The sequence below is a fragment of the Somniosus microcephalus genome, unplaced genomic scaffold, assembly GCF_052327205.1.
Source record: "Somniosus microcephalus isolate GS21.2 unplaced genomic scaffold, FLI_Smic_1.0 unresolved_chr7, whole genome shotgun sequence".
Classification (NCBI taxonomy): Eukaryota; Metazoa; Chordata; class Chondrichthyes; order Squaliformes; family Somniosidae; genus Somniosus; species Somniosus microcephalus.
The window spans coordinates 16,084,544-16,098,166 of record NW_028225185.1 but is presented as its reverse complement, the minus strand read 5'-3'; the positions used below and the strand labels follow the sequence as shown (position 1 = coordinate 16,098,166).

Below are 13,623 nucleotides of genomic sequence, written 5' to 3'. Positions count from 1 at the left end.
GAGGAAGGATGTTCTTGCCATGGAGGGAGTGCAGCGAAGATTCACCAGGCTGATACCTGGGATGGCAGGAATGACGTATGAGGAGAGATTGGGACGATTGGGCTTATACTCGCTGGAGTTTAGAAGAATGAAAGGGAATCTCATTGAAACTTATAAAATTCTAACAAGATTAGACAGACTAGATGCAGGAAGGATGTTCCCGATGGCGGGGGAGTCCAGAACCAGGGGTCACAGTCTAAGGATAAGGGGTAAGCCATTTAGGACTGAGATGAGGAGGAATTTCTTCACCCAGAGAGTGGTGAACCTGTGGAATTCTCTACCACAGAAGGCAGTTGAGGCCAATTCATTAAATATATTCAAGAAGGAGTTGGATATATTTCTTAAGGCTAAAGGGATCAAGGGATATGGGGAGAAGGCAGGGACAGGGTACCGAATTTGGATGATCAGCCATGATCTCATTAAATGGCGAAGCAGGCTCGAGGGACCCAATGGCCGACTCCTGCTCCTATCTTCTATGTTTCTATGTCTATGTTTCTATGAATGGCCTGTCCCTGAAGCGCGCAGAAGGAACTCGAGGCCAAACAACGCTGGGAAAGGCCACTCCAAACAAGCACGGTACCAGGAACTGTCCCCCCCCCCCCGCCGCCGCCAATGTCGGGCCAGACATTCTGGCTGCTTTGTTGTGGTCACGTGGCCCCCGGGAGGAAGAAGCCAGCACTGCTCCTGGGAAAGCAGCCAACAACACAAGCAGGGTTCCTCAAAACGTGCGTCAAGGCACATTGTCCTCGTTGTCGTGTGATATGCAATTTCCTCTGGCAGAGTCCAACGTGGGGGGAGGGAGGAGGGGCGTCCAAAAATAACAGCAAGCCAATGCTCCACAAGTTGGCCAAGGAGGGAGGAAAGGAAAAATGAGGTTTCTCCTTTTGAATGGGATTTATTTTCCGAATGAAAGAAAGGGAAACAGGAGATCTCCGGGCTGTCCCGAGTCGCATAACCTTCCTCTGCCTCTCCCGCGCTCTTAGATTGTTTGTCCCAAATCGAACACAGACCCAACAAGACCCCTGCCCCTGCTCTCCCCCCACCTCCACCTAACAATAAAGCTATTCCTGCTCAGACAATGCGGTCTGCACAGCAAAAGGTCTCCTGGGCAAGGAGGACGTGCGAGTCGTAGATGTCAACTTTACCACGGCTACACTGAACTGCTTTTAAAAAGAAAACATACTCCCTTCCTCACCGCCAGGCACAACGGGCCCTCTCTGGCTCCTGGGAGTGTTTGATGGGACAGTGTAGAGGGAGCTTTACTCTGTATCTAACCCGTGCTGTACCTGCCCTGGGAGTGTTTGATGGGACAGTGTAGAGGGAGCTTTACTCTGTATCTAACCCGTGCTGTACCTGCCCTGGGAGTGTTTGATGGGACAGTGTAGAGGGAGCTTTACTCTGTATCTAACCCGTGCTGTACCTGCCCTGGGAGTGTTTGATGGGACAGTGTAGAGGGAGCTTTACTCTGTATCTAACCTGTGCTGTACCTGCCCTGGGAGTGTTTGATGGGACAGTGCAGAGGGAGCTTTACTCTGTATCTAACCCGTGCTGTACCTGCCCTGGGAGTGTTTGATGGGACAGTGTAGAGGGAGCTTTACTCTGTATCTAACCCGTGCTGTACCTGCCCTGGGAGTGTTTGATGGGACAGTGTAGAGGGAGCTTTACTCTGTATCTAACCCGTGCTGTACCTGCCCTGGGAGTGTTTGATGGGACAGTGCAGAGGGAGCTTTACTCTGTATCTAACCCGTGCTGTACCTGCCCTGGGAGTGTTTGATGGGACAGTGTAGAGGGAGCTTTACTCTGTATCTAACCCGTGCTGTACCTGCCCTGGGAGTGTTTGATGGGACAGTGTAGAGGGAGCTTTACTCTGTATCTAACCCGTGCTGTACCTGCCCTGGGAGTGTTTGATGGGACAGTGTAGAGGGAGCTTTACTCTGTATCTAACCCGTGCTGTACCTGCCCTGGGAGTGTTTGATGGGACAGTGTAGAGGGAGCTTTACTCTGTATCTAACCCGTGCTGCACCTGCCCTGGGAGTGTTTGATGGGACAGTGTAGAGGGAGCTTTACTCTGTATCTAACCCGTGCTGTACCTGCCCTGGGAGTGTTTGATGGGACAGTGCAGAGTGAGCTTTACTCTGTATCTAACCCGTGCTGTACCTGCCCTGGGAATGTTTGATGGGACAGTGTAGAGGGAGCTTTACTCTGTATCTAACCCGTGCTGTACCTGACCCAACACTAGATGCCTAGAATGGGAACGCATTCTATTTGCACCCTAGAACTCTCTCACCAATGGTAATAAAATTCACCAAAGCAAGAGTGAGAGCGGAAACTGTCAGACCTTGGCCCAACATTGAAATTCCTATTAGGTCCTGAACACCGTTACAAAAAAAAAGGAACTACGCACCCGGTCTCTGCCCCGAGGGCCCTTCCCCCGTCCTCCCCCCCACCCCCCCCCTCCCCCCACCCACCCAGCCAAAAGCCAAAACACTGAACTAACATCCCACCCGGTGGGGATGGGAATGTCAGTATGCTTGTTCTTACCTGGCCAGTCTTCATTTGTGTTGTTCGAAGGCTCGTTCGCCCCGTGTTCATGAGCAGACTCGTGATCAATAAGGTCTGGGGGAGGGAGAAGATGTTGGCGTCAGCTCTCGAGAGCTCAACACTGGTCAGCACATTCACAACCCCCGAGCCCAACCAGGCGAGTCCCAGCTTCCACCCCCCCCCCAGTTAGTAGATTGTGGCTGGTTTAATGGCATGGCGACCTTCAAACCCTACGTTGCAACAGTGACAGCACCTCACTGGCTGTAATGTACTTTGACACGTCCCAAGGCCCCGAGAGGCACTATAGAAATGCAAGTTCTGTACCCTCACCCACCCAAAATGATCACTGCGCTAATCGGTGGGCGGGGCGGGGGGGGGGGCGGTTGGAGGGAATAAAGCAGCCAGGGTCCCTGCTCCAATAGCCAACCAGTGCCCCCTCCTTGGAAAATTTGCACACTCAGGATCAAGGAGGGACGTGATACTACCACCCCCACAGTCGAATAGCCCGGGCAACCAAGGAAAATAAATTAAATTCCTTGTACGCACAACAGCTTCCAGAGGCACGGTTCTACAAACCGCCTGCTCAATGCTTTTTAAAAAGAAAAACCACGAGCCAGCAGCAGAAAGTGGCACAGATTTTCGGATTCTGGGTCCATGGTGAGAGGCAGAGAAAGAGAGAGAGAGGCAGAGAGAGAGAGGCAGAGAGAGAGAGAGAGCGCGCGAGAGAGCGCGTGCGAGAGAGAGAGAGAGAGTGCGAGAGAGAGAGAGAGAGAGAGAGAGAGAGTGGTGTATGTAACCTGTTCCACCTTAAGAGAACTACCTTAAGAGATGTACTACTTTCTCTTGGCTGCTGTATACTGTAATACCGGTGGTGACCACACCGGTATATAAGTGTTGTGTAGGGATTTGCTGGGCAGTTCAGCCCTGACCTCCGAATAGTAAAGACCTGTTAAAGTTATTCTTGTGGTTTGTGTCCAGTGATTTATAATAAGCATAACTGGGACACACAGACTTAACAGTGGCGACGAGTCCGATCTTACCCTGCGGCAGTTTTACATCCAAGGCAGCTTCGTCCTCAGAACGGGCGTCGAGAAGAGGCATCCGCCCTCATCATCCTGCTGAGCACCATCGCACGGGAGACATCGAGAACCCGGGTTAAAAAGAAAAATTCTGACCACGAAGCCCTCCATCAGCGACAGGCAGTGATCATCCCTTCTACCACGGTGGTGGGTAAGCCGATCAGCGACACGAGCAGAAAGTCGGCCGCGTTGGCTGTGGAGTAGGGGAGGGAAAACGGAGGAATAAGGGCGGAGAACTCGACCACGGCCGGTAAAAAGGGCTGGGCTGCAATCGAGGCCGGGAGGCGCAGCGACTGGGGCAGCTTAAGGCACGAGAGCCGCGGAGAACTCAAACGCAGCCGGTGTAAAGGACCGGGCTGCGAGGCAAAGCAGCGTCGGGGAATTGAGAACCGCTGGGGAGGCGAGAACGGCAGCAGCACGGCAATCGCCATTGCAGCCAGCGGGGGAAGAAGGCAAACGCGGGAATCCGCCATTGTAGTCGGCGGGGGAAGAAGACGAGCGTGGGAAAGACCGCCAAGCGCGGGAAGCCACCATTTTAGTAGGCGGGGGAAGAAGACAAGCGCGGGAAGCCGCAATTTTGAGAAAAAGAAAAATTTAAAAACTTGCAAGGATGCCTAAACATGGGAACATTAATACGTTTGATAGCGATATCGAAGATTGGACCACGTATGTAGAACGCATGGAAGTTTATTGTAAAGCAAATAAGGTACCAGATGATGAGAAAGCACTAACCTTATTAAGCTCAATGGGTGCGAAGACATACGGGCTATTGAAGCAACTTCTATCACCAAATAAACCGGCGGATCAGACTTTCACGAATATTGTTACTGTCCTGAAAAATCATTTAAACCCCACGCCGCTGATGATAGCGGAACGATTTAAATTTTACAGAAGAACGCAGCTGAAAGACGAAAGCAACGCTGAATTTTTAATTGAACTGCGTAAGCTATCGAAGTACTGTCAGTTTGGAACAGGACTAGCAGATGCGCTGAGAGGTAAATTTGTGTGTGGATTGTTAAAAGAAGGGACACAAAAGCAGCTGCTTGAGGAGAATGATCTTACGCTTGATAAAGCGGTCACTATTGCAGCATCGCAAGAAGCCGCAGCGAGAGGCACGGCGGAAATGCAGCTACGGTCACCGGAACTCAGCACCAATCAAATGGTCTTGGGTACAGTAAAATGTTATCGTTGTGGAAAGACAACGCACGATCAGAACCAGTGCTGGTTCAAAAATCAGGAATGCAGAAAATGTGGCAGGCTTGGTCACATAGCTAAAGTATGCCGGTCAGGAAAGAAGACCAGCAACAAAAAGTCACCGCAGGAAAAGTACAGAAAGGTACACAAGGTGACAGAACAGTAGTCAGATTCAGACTCCAGCAGTAATGAACTGGGTAGTCTAAGAGTACACAATGTTGGTAAGGAAGCAGACCTCCAAACAATTTGGGTCACACTTCAGATAGCAGGAGTCCAAGTGAAGATGGAATTGGACACTGGATCGGCATTGACGGTCATGAATAAGCAAGATTACAAAAGGTTATTCCCACATATTCCCCTACGGGATACGGAGATTGTATTGAAAACATACACGGGGCAAAGAGTATACCCCATCGGGAAGATAGAGGTAAAGGTGGTCCACAAGGGCAAAGAAAGCCGAGGAATGGACTTATATGTGCTACCTGAGGGAGGTCCACCACTACTGGGACGGGAGTGGATTAGGAAAATAAATATGGACTGGCATTCCTTAAAAGCACTAACGGTAGATTCCGGTAAAAAAGATGTCAAACCTAAACGATTGTCCAGAATATTGGACGATGCTAAAGAGGTGTTCCAACAGGGACTGGGAACACTGAGGAATTACGGCAAACATCAAGGTTGAAGAACATGCAAACCCGAAATTTTTCAAAGCCAGACCGGTACCTTATGCGATACGACCTGCTGTGGAAGCTGAGCTGGAAGGGCTAGAACGTTCAGGAGTACTGTCTAAGGTAGACTGGAGTGAGTGGGCTACGCCCATTGTTCCCGTCATGAAGCGTTCATCGAGCAACAAGCCGGGGGAACCGGGGAAGGTTCGCATCTGTGGAGATTTCAAGATCACTGTTAATCCGGTGCTTCACACGGTGCAGTATCCGCTTCCGCGGATTGAGGATATCTTCGCTTCGTTGTCTGGCGGGAAACACTTCACCAAGATAGACCTGGTGCAGGCGTACTTACAGATGGAAGTTGAGGAAGAGTCACGCCAGTATCTCACGATCAACATGCATAGAGGCTTGTACCGGTATAATAGACTGGTTTTTGGAGTGGCATCGGCTCCAGCAATTTGGCAGAGGGCCATGGAGCAGGTATTACAGGGAATTCCAGGCACACAATGTTACCTGGACGATATTCTGATTACAGGAGATGATGACGAGGAACACCTTGCAAATTTGGAACTGGTGCTCACCAGATTGAAAGAATATGGACTTCAAGTTAATCGCCAGAAATGTGAGTTCTTTCAGAAGCGGATCTCGTACTGTGGTCATGTCATTGACCAGGAGGGGCTTCATAAGTCTCCTGACAAGATCGAAGCTGTTGAGAAGGCTCCCGCTCCAGATAATGTATCCCAGTTGAGGTCGTTCCTAGGGTTGATTAACTATTACCATAAGTTTCTGCCAAATTTATCCACGGTGCTGCACCCGCTGAACGCTCTTTTGCAGAAGGGAGTACCATGGAAGTGGAGCGAGGACTGTAAGAGGGCCTTTCGCAAAAGCAAGGCATTGATCACCTCAGAGGAAGTGTTGGCTCACTTCAACCCAACGCTGCCTATTCGTTTGGCTTGTGATGCTTCTCCATATGGTATTGGGGCAGTACTCTCACACAAGTTGCCAAATGGCCTGGAGAGGCCAGTCGCGTTCGCATCCAGATCATTGACCTCCGCGGAGCGCAACTATGCTCAGATAGATAGGGAGGCTCTCAGCCTTGTGTGGGGAGTAAAGAAGTTTAATCATTACCTGCAGGGCCAAAAGTTTACGCTTCTGACAGACCACCAGCCGTTGGTATCCATTTTTAACCCTAAGAAGGGTGTTTCGGTGATGACAGCACAGAGACTCCAGAGATGGTCCCTTTTCCTAGGGGCACATCAATATCAGATTGAATTCAAAGGTACAAAGCAGCATGGTAATGCTGATGGGCTGTCGCGCCTGCCACTACCTACAGAGGAGGAGGCACCGACGGTTGACCCTGTTGAGTTATTTCACTCGACCATCATCGAATGTTTACCAGTCACCAATGCAAGTATTGAAAGAGAAACCAGGAACGACCCGACACTGTCCCGGGTCTACGAAGTGACAGTGAAGGGATGGCCAGCACATGGTGATCCACTGTTACCGGCATTCTCAGCAAGACGGGAACAGCTGTCCGTCTGTCAAGGAACATTGATGTATGGAACAAGGGTGATTATTACTCCTAAGTTAAGAGAGAGAGTTCTAAAGGAACTGCATGAAGGTCATCTGGGGGGAGTCAAGATGAAAAGCCTTGCTAGGGCTTATGTGTGGTGGCCGGGTATCGACCAACAGATAGAGGATCTGACAAAAAGCTGCTCAGGGTGCCAAAAAGTGCAAAATGCACCTCCGATTTCACCGCTGCATCCATGGGAATGGCCTTCAACCCCATGGCAACGTGTACATATTGACTTTGCTGGTCCATTCATGGACTCCATGTTTGTAATTGCGGTGGACGCACATTCTAAATGGCCGGAAGTGATTAAGATGACTACCACTACCTCGGAAAAGACGATCGCGGTGCTAAGAACGATATTTGCAAGAAATGGATTGCCAGAACAAATATGTTCAGACAGCGGACCGCAGTTCGTGTCAGAAGAATTCCAGAAATTCATGAAGAAAAATGGGGTGAAACATTATACCTCTGCCCCATATCATCCAGCTACAAACGGGTTGGCCGAGAGATTTGTACAAATGTTCAAAAAAGCAATAAAGGCCATGAGCGAAGATCAGATTCCACTACAACACAAGGTGGACAAATTCCTACTGGCATATCGAAACGCCACTCATGCAGTGACAAACCAAAGTCCTGCCATGATGTTCTATAACAGGAGGTTGCGGTCCAGGTTGGACTTGTTAAAACCAAATGTGCGGAGGGAAGTTGAAAACAAACAGTTCCAGCATATAAATAACAAGACCACTCGGAGTTTCGAAATAGGACAACCAGTGTTAGCCCGGGACTATAAAAACGAGAAATGGCAATCTGGAACAATTCGGGCCAGACAAGGACCCCTGATGTACACGGTAGATATTGGTGAAAATGTAATACGGCGTCATGCTGACCAACTGGTAGAATCGAGAACAAGGGTCGAACCCATGGTTACGGCAGAGACAACCGTGGAAGAAGTTAGTGAACCTGAAGCATCTACCTCAGAAGTGAATGTACCTGATGATGATGTCCAATCCATAAGAGACCAACTAGATGAGTCACCCCAGCAACAAGAATCAGAGACCCCTGAAAGGCGTTATCCAACTCGAATCAGGAGGCCTCCTCAGAGACTGAATCTTTGAACTGTTTTGCATGAAGTTGTATATATATATATATGTTATTATGTTATGTTAAATGGGGATATAACTTAAGCTAAAAAGGGAGGATTGTGGTGTATGTAACCTGTTCCACCTTAAGAGAACTACCTTAAGAGATGTACTACTTTCTCTTGGCTGCTGTATACTGTAATACCGGTGGTGACCACACCGGTATATAAGTGTTGTGTGTAGGGATTTGCTGGGCAGTTCAGCCCTGACTTCCGAATAGTAAAGACCTGTTAAAAGTTATTCTTGTTGTCTGTGTCCAGTGATTGATCCTAAACATAACTGGGACACACAGACTCAACAGAGAGAGAGAGGCAGACAGAGAGAGAGAGAGAGACAGACAGAGGGACAGAGAGAGAGAGAGAGCGCCAGAGAGAGAGAGAGAGCGCCAGAGAGAGAGAGAGAGCGCCAGAGAGAGAGAGAGAGCGCGCCAGAGAGAGAGAGAGAGCGCGCCAGAGAGAGAGAGAGAGCGCGCCAGAGAGAGAGCGCGCCAGAGAGAGCGCGCCAGAGAGAGCGCGCCAGAGAGAGAGAGCGCGCCAGAGAGAGAGCGCGCGCCAGAGAGAGAGAGCGCGCGCCAGAGAGAGAGAGCGCCAGAGAGAGCGCGCCAGAGAGAGAGCGCGCCAGAGAGAGAGAGCGCGCCAGAGAGAGAGAGCGCGCCAGAGAGAGAGAGCGCGCCAGAGAGAGAGAGCGCGCCAGAGAGAGAGAGCGCGAGAGAGGCAGAGCGAGAGAGAGAGAGAGAGCGAGGCAGAGCAAGAGAGAGAGAGAGAGGCAGAGCAAGAGAGAGAGAGAGAGGCAGAGCGGCGGAGAGAGAGAGAGAGAGAGAGAGAGAGAGAGAGACACAGACACACATGGGGCCTTAGTATTGCTGAGTACTGGAGGTGGGGAGAAGACTGTACATGGACGAAAGGCCACCAGCTACACTCGAGTTAACTGAGGAGAGACCAATTATTGTAGCTTTGTATGCAAAGGACTTTTTTCTAAGCAATGCCCGAGCATGGATACATGTGCCCGTATATAGGAATAGGAGGAGGCCACTTAACCTGTTCCATCATTCAATTAGACCATGGTTGATCTGTACCTCAACTCCAGTTACTTGCCTTCGCTCCCTATCCCTTACACAACAAAAACCAAAAACCGATCGCTCTCAGTCATGAAATCTCCAACTGACCCCCAGCATCCACAGCCTTTTGGGGGAGAGCGTTCCAGATTTCCACTAACCTGTGTGTGAAAATGCTCTTCCCGATTTAATTCCTAAACAGTCTAGCTCTAATTTTAAGATTGTGGCCCCCTCTTGTTCGTGATTCCCCCCTCACCAGAGAAAATAGTTTCTCTCTAGCCACCCTATCAAATACCTCTATTATTTTTTAAACACCTCGATCAGATCGCCCCTTAATCTCCTAAACTCGAGGGAATACAAGCCCAGGCTGTGCAACCTGTCCTCGGAATTTAACCCTTTTAGCCCCCGGGTATCATTCTGGTGAATCTGTGCTGCCCCCCCCTCCGAGGACAAGATCTCCTTCCTGAGGGGCGGGGCCCAGAACTGAACCCAGTTACTCCAGGCGGGGTCTGACCAGAGCTCGGTACAACTGAAGCATCACTGCCTCCCCTTTCCCATTTCTCCAGCGCCTTTCACCACCTCAGGACATCTCAAAGCGCTTCACAGCCAATGAAGTACTTTTTTTGAAGTGTGGTCACTGTTGTAATGTAGGAAACGCGGCAGCCAATTTGCGCACAGCAAGCTCCCACAAACCGCGATGTGATAATGACTGGATCATCTGTTTTTAGTGATGTTGGTTGAGGGATAAATATTGGCCCTAGGACACCGGGGAGAACTCCCCCTGCTCTTCTTCCAATAGCGGCCGTAGGATCTTTTACGTCCATCTGAGAGGGCAGACAGGGGCCTCAGTTTAATGTCTCATCCGAAAGACGGCACCTCAGACAGTGCGGCGCTCCCTCAGTACCGCCCCTCCGACAGTGCGGCGCTCCATCAGTACCGCCCCTCCGACAGTGCAGCGATCCCTCAGTACCACCCCTCCCACAGTGCGGTGCTCCCTCAGTACTGCCCCTCCCACAGTGCGGCGCTCCCTCAGTACTGCCCCTCCCACAGTGCAGCGCTCCCTCAGTACTGCCCCTCCGACAGTGTGGCGCTCCCTCAGTACTGCCCCTCCCACAGTGTGGCGCTCCCTCAGTACTGCCCCTCCCACAGTGCGGCGCTCCCTCAGTACTGCCCCTCCCACAGTGTGGCGCTCCCTCAGTACTGCCCCTCCCACAGTGCGGCGCTCCCTCAGTACTGCCCCTCCGACAGTGTGGCGCTCCCTCAGTACTGCCCCTCCGTTAGTGCGGCGCTCCCTCAGTACTGCCCCTCCGACAATGCGGCGCTCCCTCAGTACTGCCCCTCCGACAATGCGGCGCTCCCTCAGTACCGCCCCTCCGACAGTGTGGCGCTCCCTCAGTACTGCCCCTCCGTTAGTGCGGCGCTCCCTCAGTACTGCCCCTCCGACAATGCGGCGCTCCCTCAGTACTGCCCCTCCGACAGTGCGGCGCTCCCTCAGTACTGCCCCTCCCAGTGTGGCGCTCCCTCAGTACTGCCCCTCCGTTAGTGCGGCGCTCCCTCAGTACTGCCCCTCCGACAGTGCGGTGCTCCCTCAGTACTGCCCCTTCCACAGTGCAGCGCTCCCTCAGTACTGCCCCTCCCACAGTGTGGCGCTCCCTCAGTACTGCCCCTCCGTTAGTGCGGCGCTCCCTCAGTACTGCCCCTCCGACAATGCGGCGCTCCCTCAGTACTGCCCCTCCCACAGTGTGGCGCTCCCTCAGTACCCGCCTCTCCGACAGTGCGGCGCTCCCTCAGTACTGCCCCTCCCACAGTGTGGCGCTCCCTCAGTACCGCCTCTCCGACAGTGCGGCGCTCCCTCAGTACTGCCCCTCCGACAATGCGGCGCTCCCTCAGTACTGCCCCTCCGTTAGTGCGGCGCTCCCTCAGTACCGCCCCTCCGTTAGTGCGGCGCTCCCTCAGTACTGCCCTTCCGACAATGCGGCGCTCCCTCAGTACTGCCCCTCCCACAGTGCGGCGCTCCCTCAGTACTGCACTGGGAGTGTCAGCCTAGATTTTTGTGCTCAAGTCTCTGGAGTGGGTCTCTAACTGACAACCTTCTGACACAGAGAGAGACAGAGACAGAGACGCCCACTGACATTTAACTTCCAGCCCCTTGAGATAACATTCCATTAATCTTCTCGATCAGGTTTTGCACCCACTTGCTCACTTAATGATGATGTGTACTTGGTGGGACTCCCAAATGCCTTTCCTCTTCTACAGTTCCTAGTTTCTGACCAGTTATAATATACATCAGGCAGGCAGGGAACCTGGAGTCGGACAAACATACAAGTAACAACAGATTCACACACACACACAAATATACGGGCACCAGGTGGTGAATTTACCATCAATGTTCTTCCAATTGTTGCCTGGCAAGAGTTTGGAGTAGGGAGGCGGTGGAGTTTCTGAAACGAGAGAGAGAAAACACAAGAGTTTATTGTAGGTGGTTTATTTGGAAGCGGGGAGACTTCTTCAGCAGCTACGCGGTCAAAAATAAGTGTGAGCATTCGTGTGCAAAGACCACGCAACTTGATACTAATTTGTTGGCGTTCGAGATGTTCCTAATCCACTGCTACATGAATTTACCATAATCCGTGACATGAATCGGTCATTCATGAAAGAAAGACTTATGAAATAATACTGAGCGGCCTGCGGGTGGCGCTGTCCAGGGAGAGTCTAAATACTCGGGCACGGGCCCAGCTTGCGCAGGACATTCTTAACAGGAACTAGTGAAGAACACAACTAGACCTCCATGTTGTAAAACAGTTGATTAAAGCTTTGTTTAACGCTTAGACCAAGTGCCTAGTAGTTTTCTTACGTCAATCCATTTCCATTACAATAATTTATTATTAAAAAAATACCCTCGATGGCTCAAAGTGGGTTAAGGCTTCCCAGTGATGCTCCTCTGAGCCAGACTGACCAGAAAGCCTCAAGTTCAGCACGTCAACCTTGCATTTATATAGCGCCTTTAACGGAGTAAAACGTCCCAAGGTGCTTCACAGGAGCGATTATCAAACAAAATTTGACACCGAGCCACATAAGGAGATATTAGGACAGGTGACCAAAAGCTTGGTCAAAGAGGTCAGTTTTGAGGAGCGTCTTAAAAGGAGGAGAGAGAGGCGGAGAGGTTTAGGGAGGGAATTCCAGAGCTCGGGGCCCAGGCGGCTGAAGGCACGGCCGCCAATGGTGGAGCGATGGAAATCGGGGGATGCGCGCGAGGCCAGAATTGGAGGTGCGATCCTGGAAGGTGCGGGCAATTGGACTTCACGGTCGAAGACCCTTCCGCCACTCACCGTCTAGGCCCACACGAAGAATGGTCGTTTGGATGAGAAAGCCAATTCCGCCCCCCCCTCCCCCAACCCCCCACCCCCTCCAAACCAGGGTCAGCCTCTTCTGGGGAGGCAGCATTTGCAAAGACAAGGCGCTGGATTAGACGGGAAACGCCATTCAGCTCGTCCGGCACAAGCTCGTCGTTCGAGCTCGGGCAACTTCGAGTGGCAGACAGTGACTAGTGGGGTACCGCAGGGATCGGTGCTGGGACCCCAGCTATTCACAATATATATTAATGATCTAGACGAGGGAACTAGATGTAATATCTCCAAGTTTGCAGACGACACAAAGCTGGGTGGGCGTGTGTGCTGTGAGGAGGATGCCGAGAAACTCCAGTATGATTTGGACAGGTTGGGTGATTGGGCAGAAGCATGGCAGATGCAGTATAATGTGGATAAATGCGAGGTTATCCACTTCGATGGCAAAAACAGGAAGGCAGATTATTATCTGAACGGCAATAGATTGGGAAAAGGGGAAGTGCAACGAGACCTGGGTGTCCTTGTGCACCAGTCGCTGAAGGTAAGCATGCAGGTGCAGCAGGCGGTTAAGAAGGCAAATGGTATGTTGGCCTTCGTAGCGAGAGGGTTCGAGTACAGGAACAAGGATGTCTTGCTGCAGTTGTACAGGGCCTTGGTGAGACCACACCTTGAGTATTGTGTGCAGTTTTGGTCGCCTTATCTGAGGAAGGATGTTCTTGCCATGGAGGGAGTGCAGCGAAGATTCATCAGACTGATACCTGGGATGGCAGGAATGACGTATGAGGAGAGATTGGGTCGATTGGGCTTATATTCACTAGAGTTTAGAAGAATGAGAGGGGATCTCATTGAAACTTATAACATTCTAACAGGACTAGACAGACTAGATGCAGGAAGGATGTTCCCGATACGGGGAGTCCAGAACCAGGGGTCACAGTCTAAGGATAAGGGGTAAGCCATTTAGGACAGAGATGAGGGGGAATTTCTTCACCCAGAGA

General features: G+C 51.3%; 1 protein-coding gene across 2 annotated transcripts in view; it reads right to left on the bottom strand.

Moving 5' to 3' along the window:
* The window catches only part of LOC147086580 (SMAD family member 6-like), a 31,503-nt gene that overhangs the window by 7,672 nt on the left and 10,208 nt on the right, over positions 1 to 13,623 (bottom strand). For both annotated transcript variants that reach the window (XM_085978722.1, XM_085978723.1), the window contains exons 3-4: positions 11,666 to 11,725; positions 2,581 to 2,655 (exon numbers count right to left, since the gene is read on the bottom strand). In XM_085978722.1, coding sequence (XP_085834848.1) covers positions 2,581 to 2,655; positions 11,666 to 11,725 — 135 coding nt within the window. The remainder of the gene's footprint in view (positions 1 to 2,580; positions 2,656 to 11,665; positions 11,726 to 13,623) is intronic.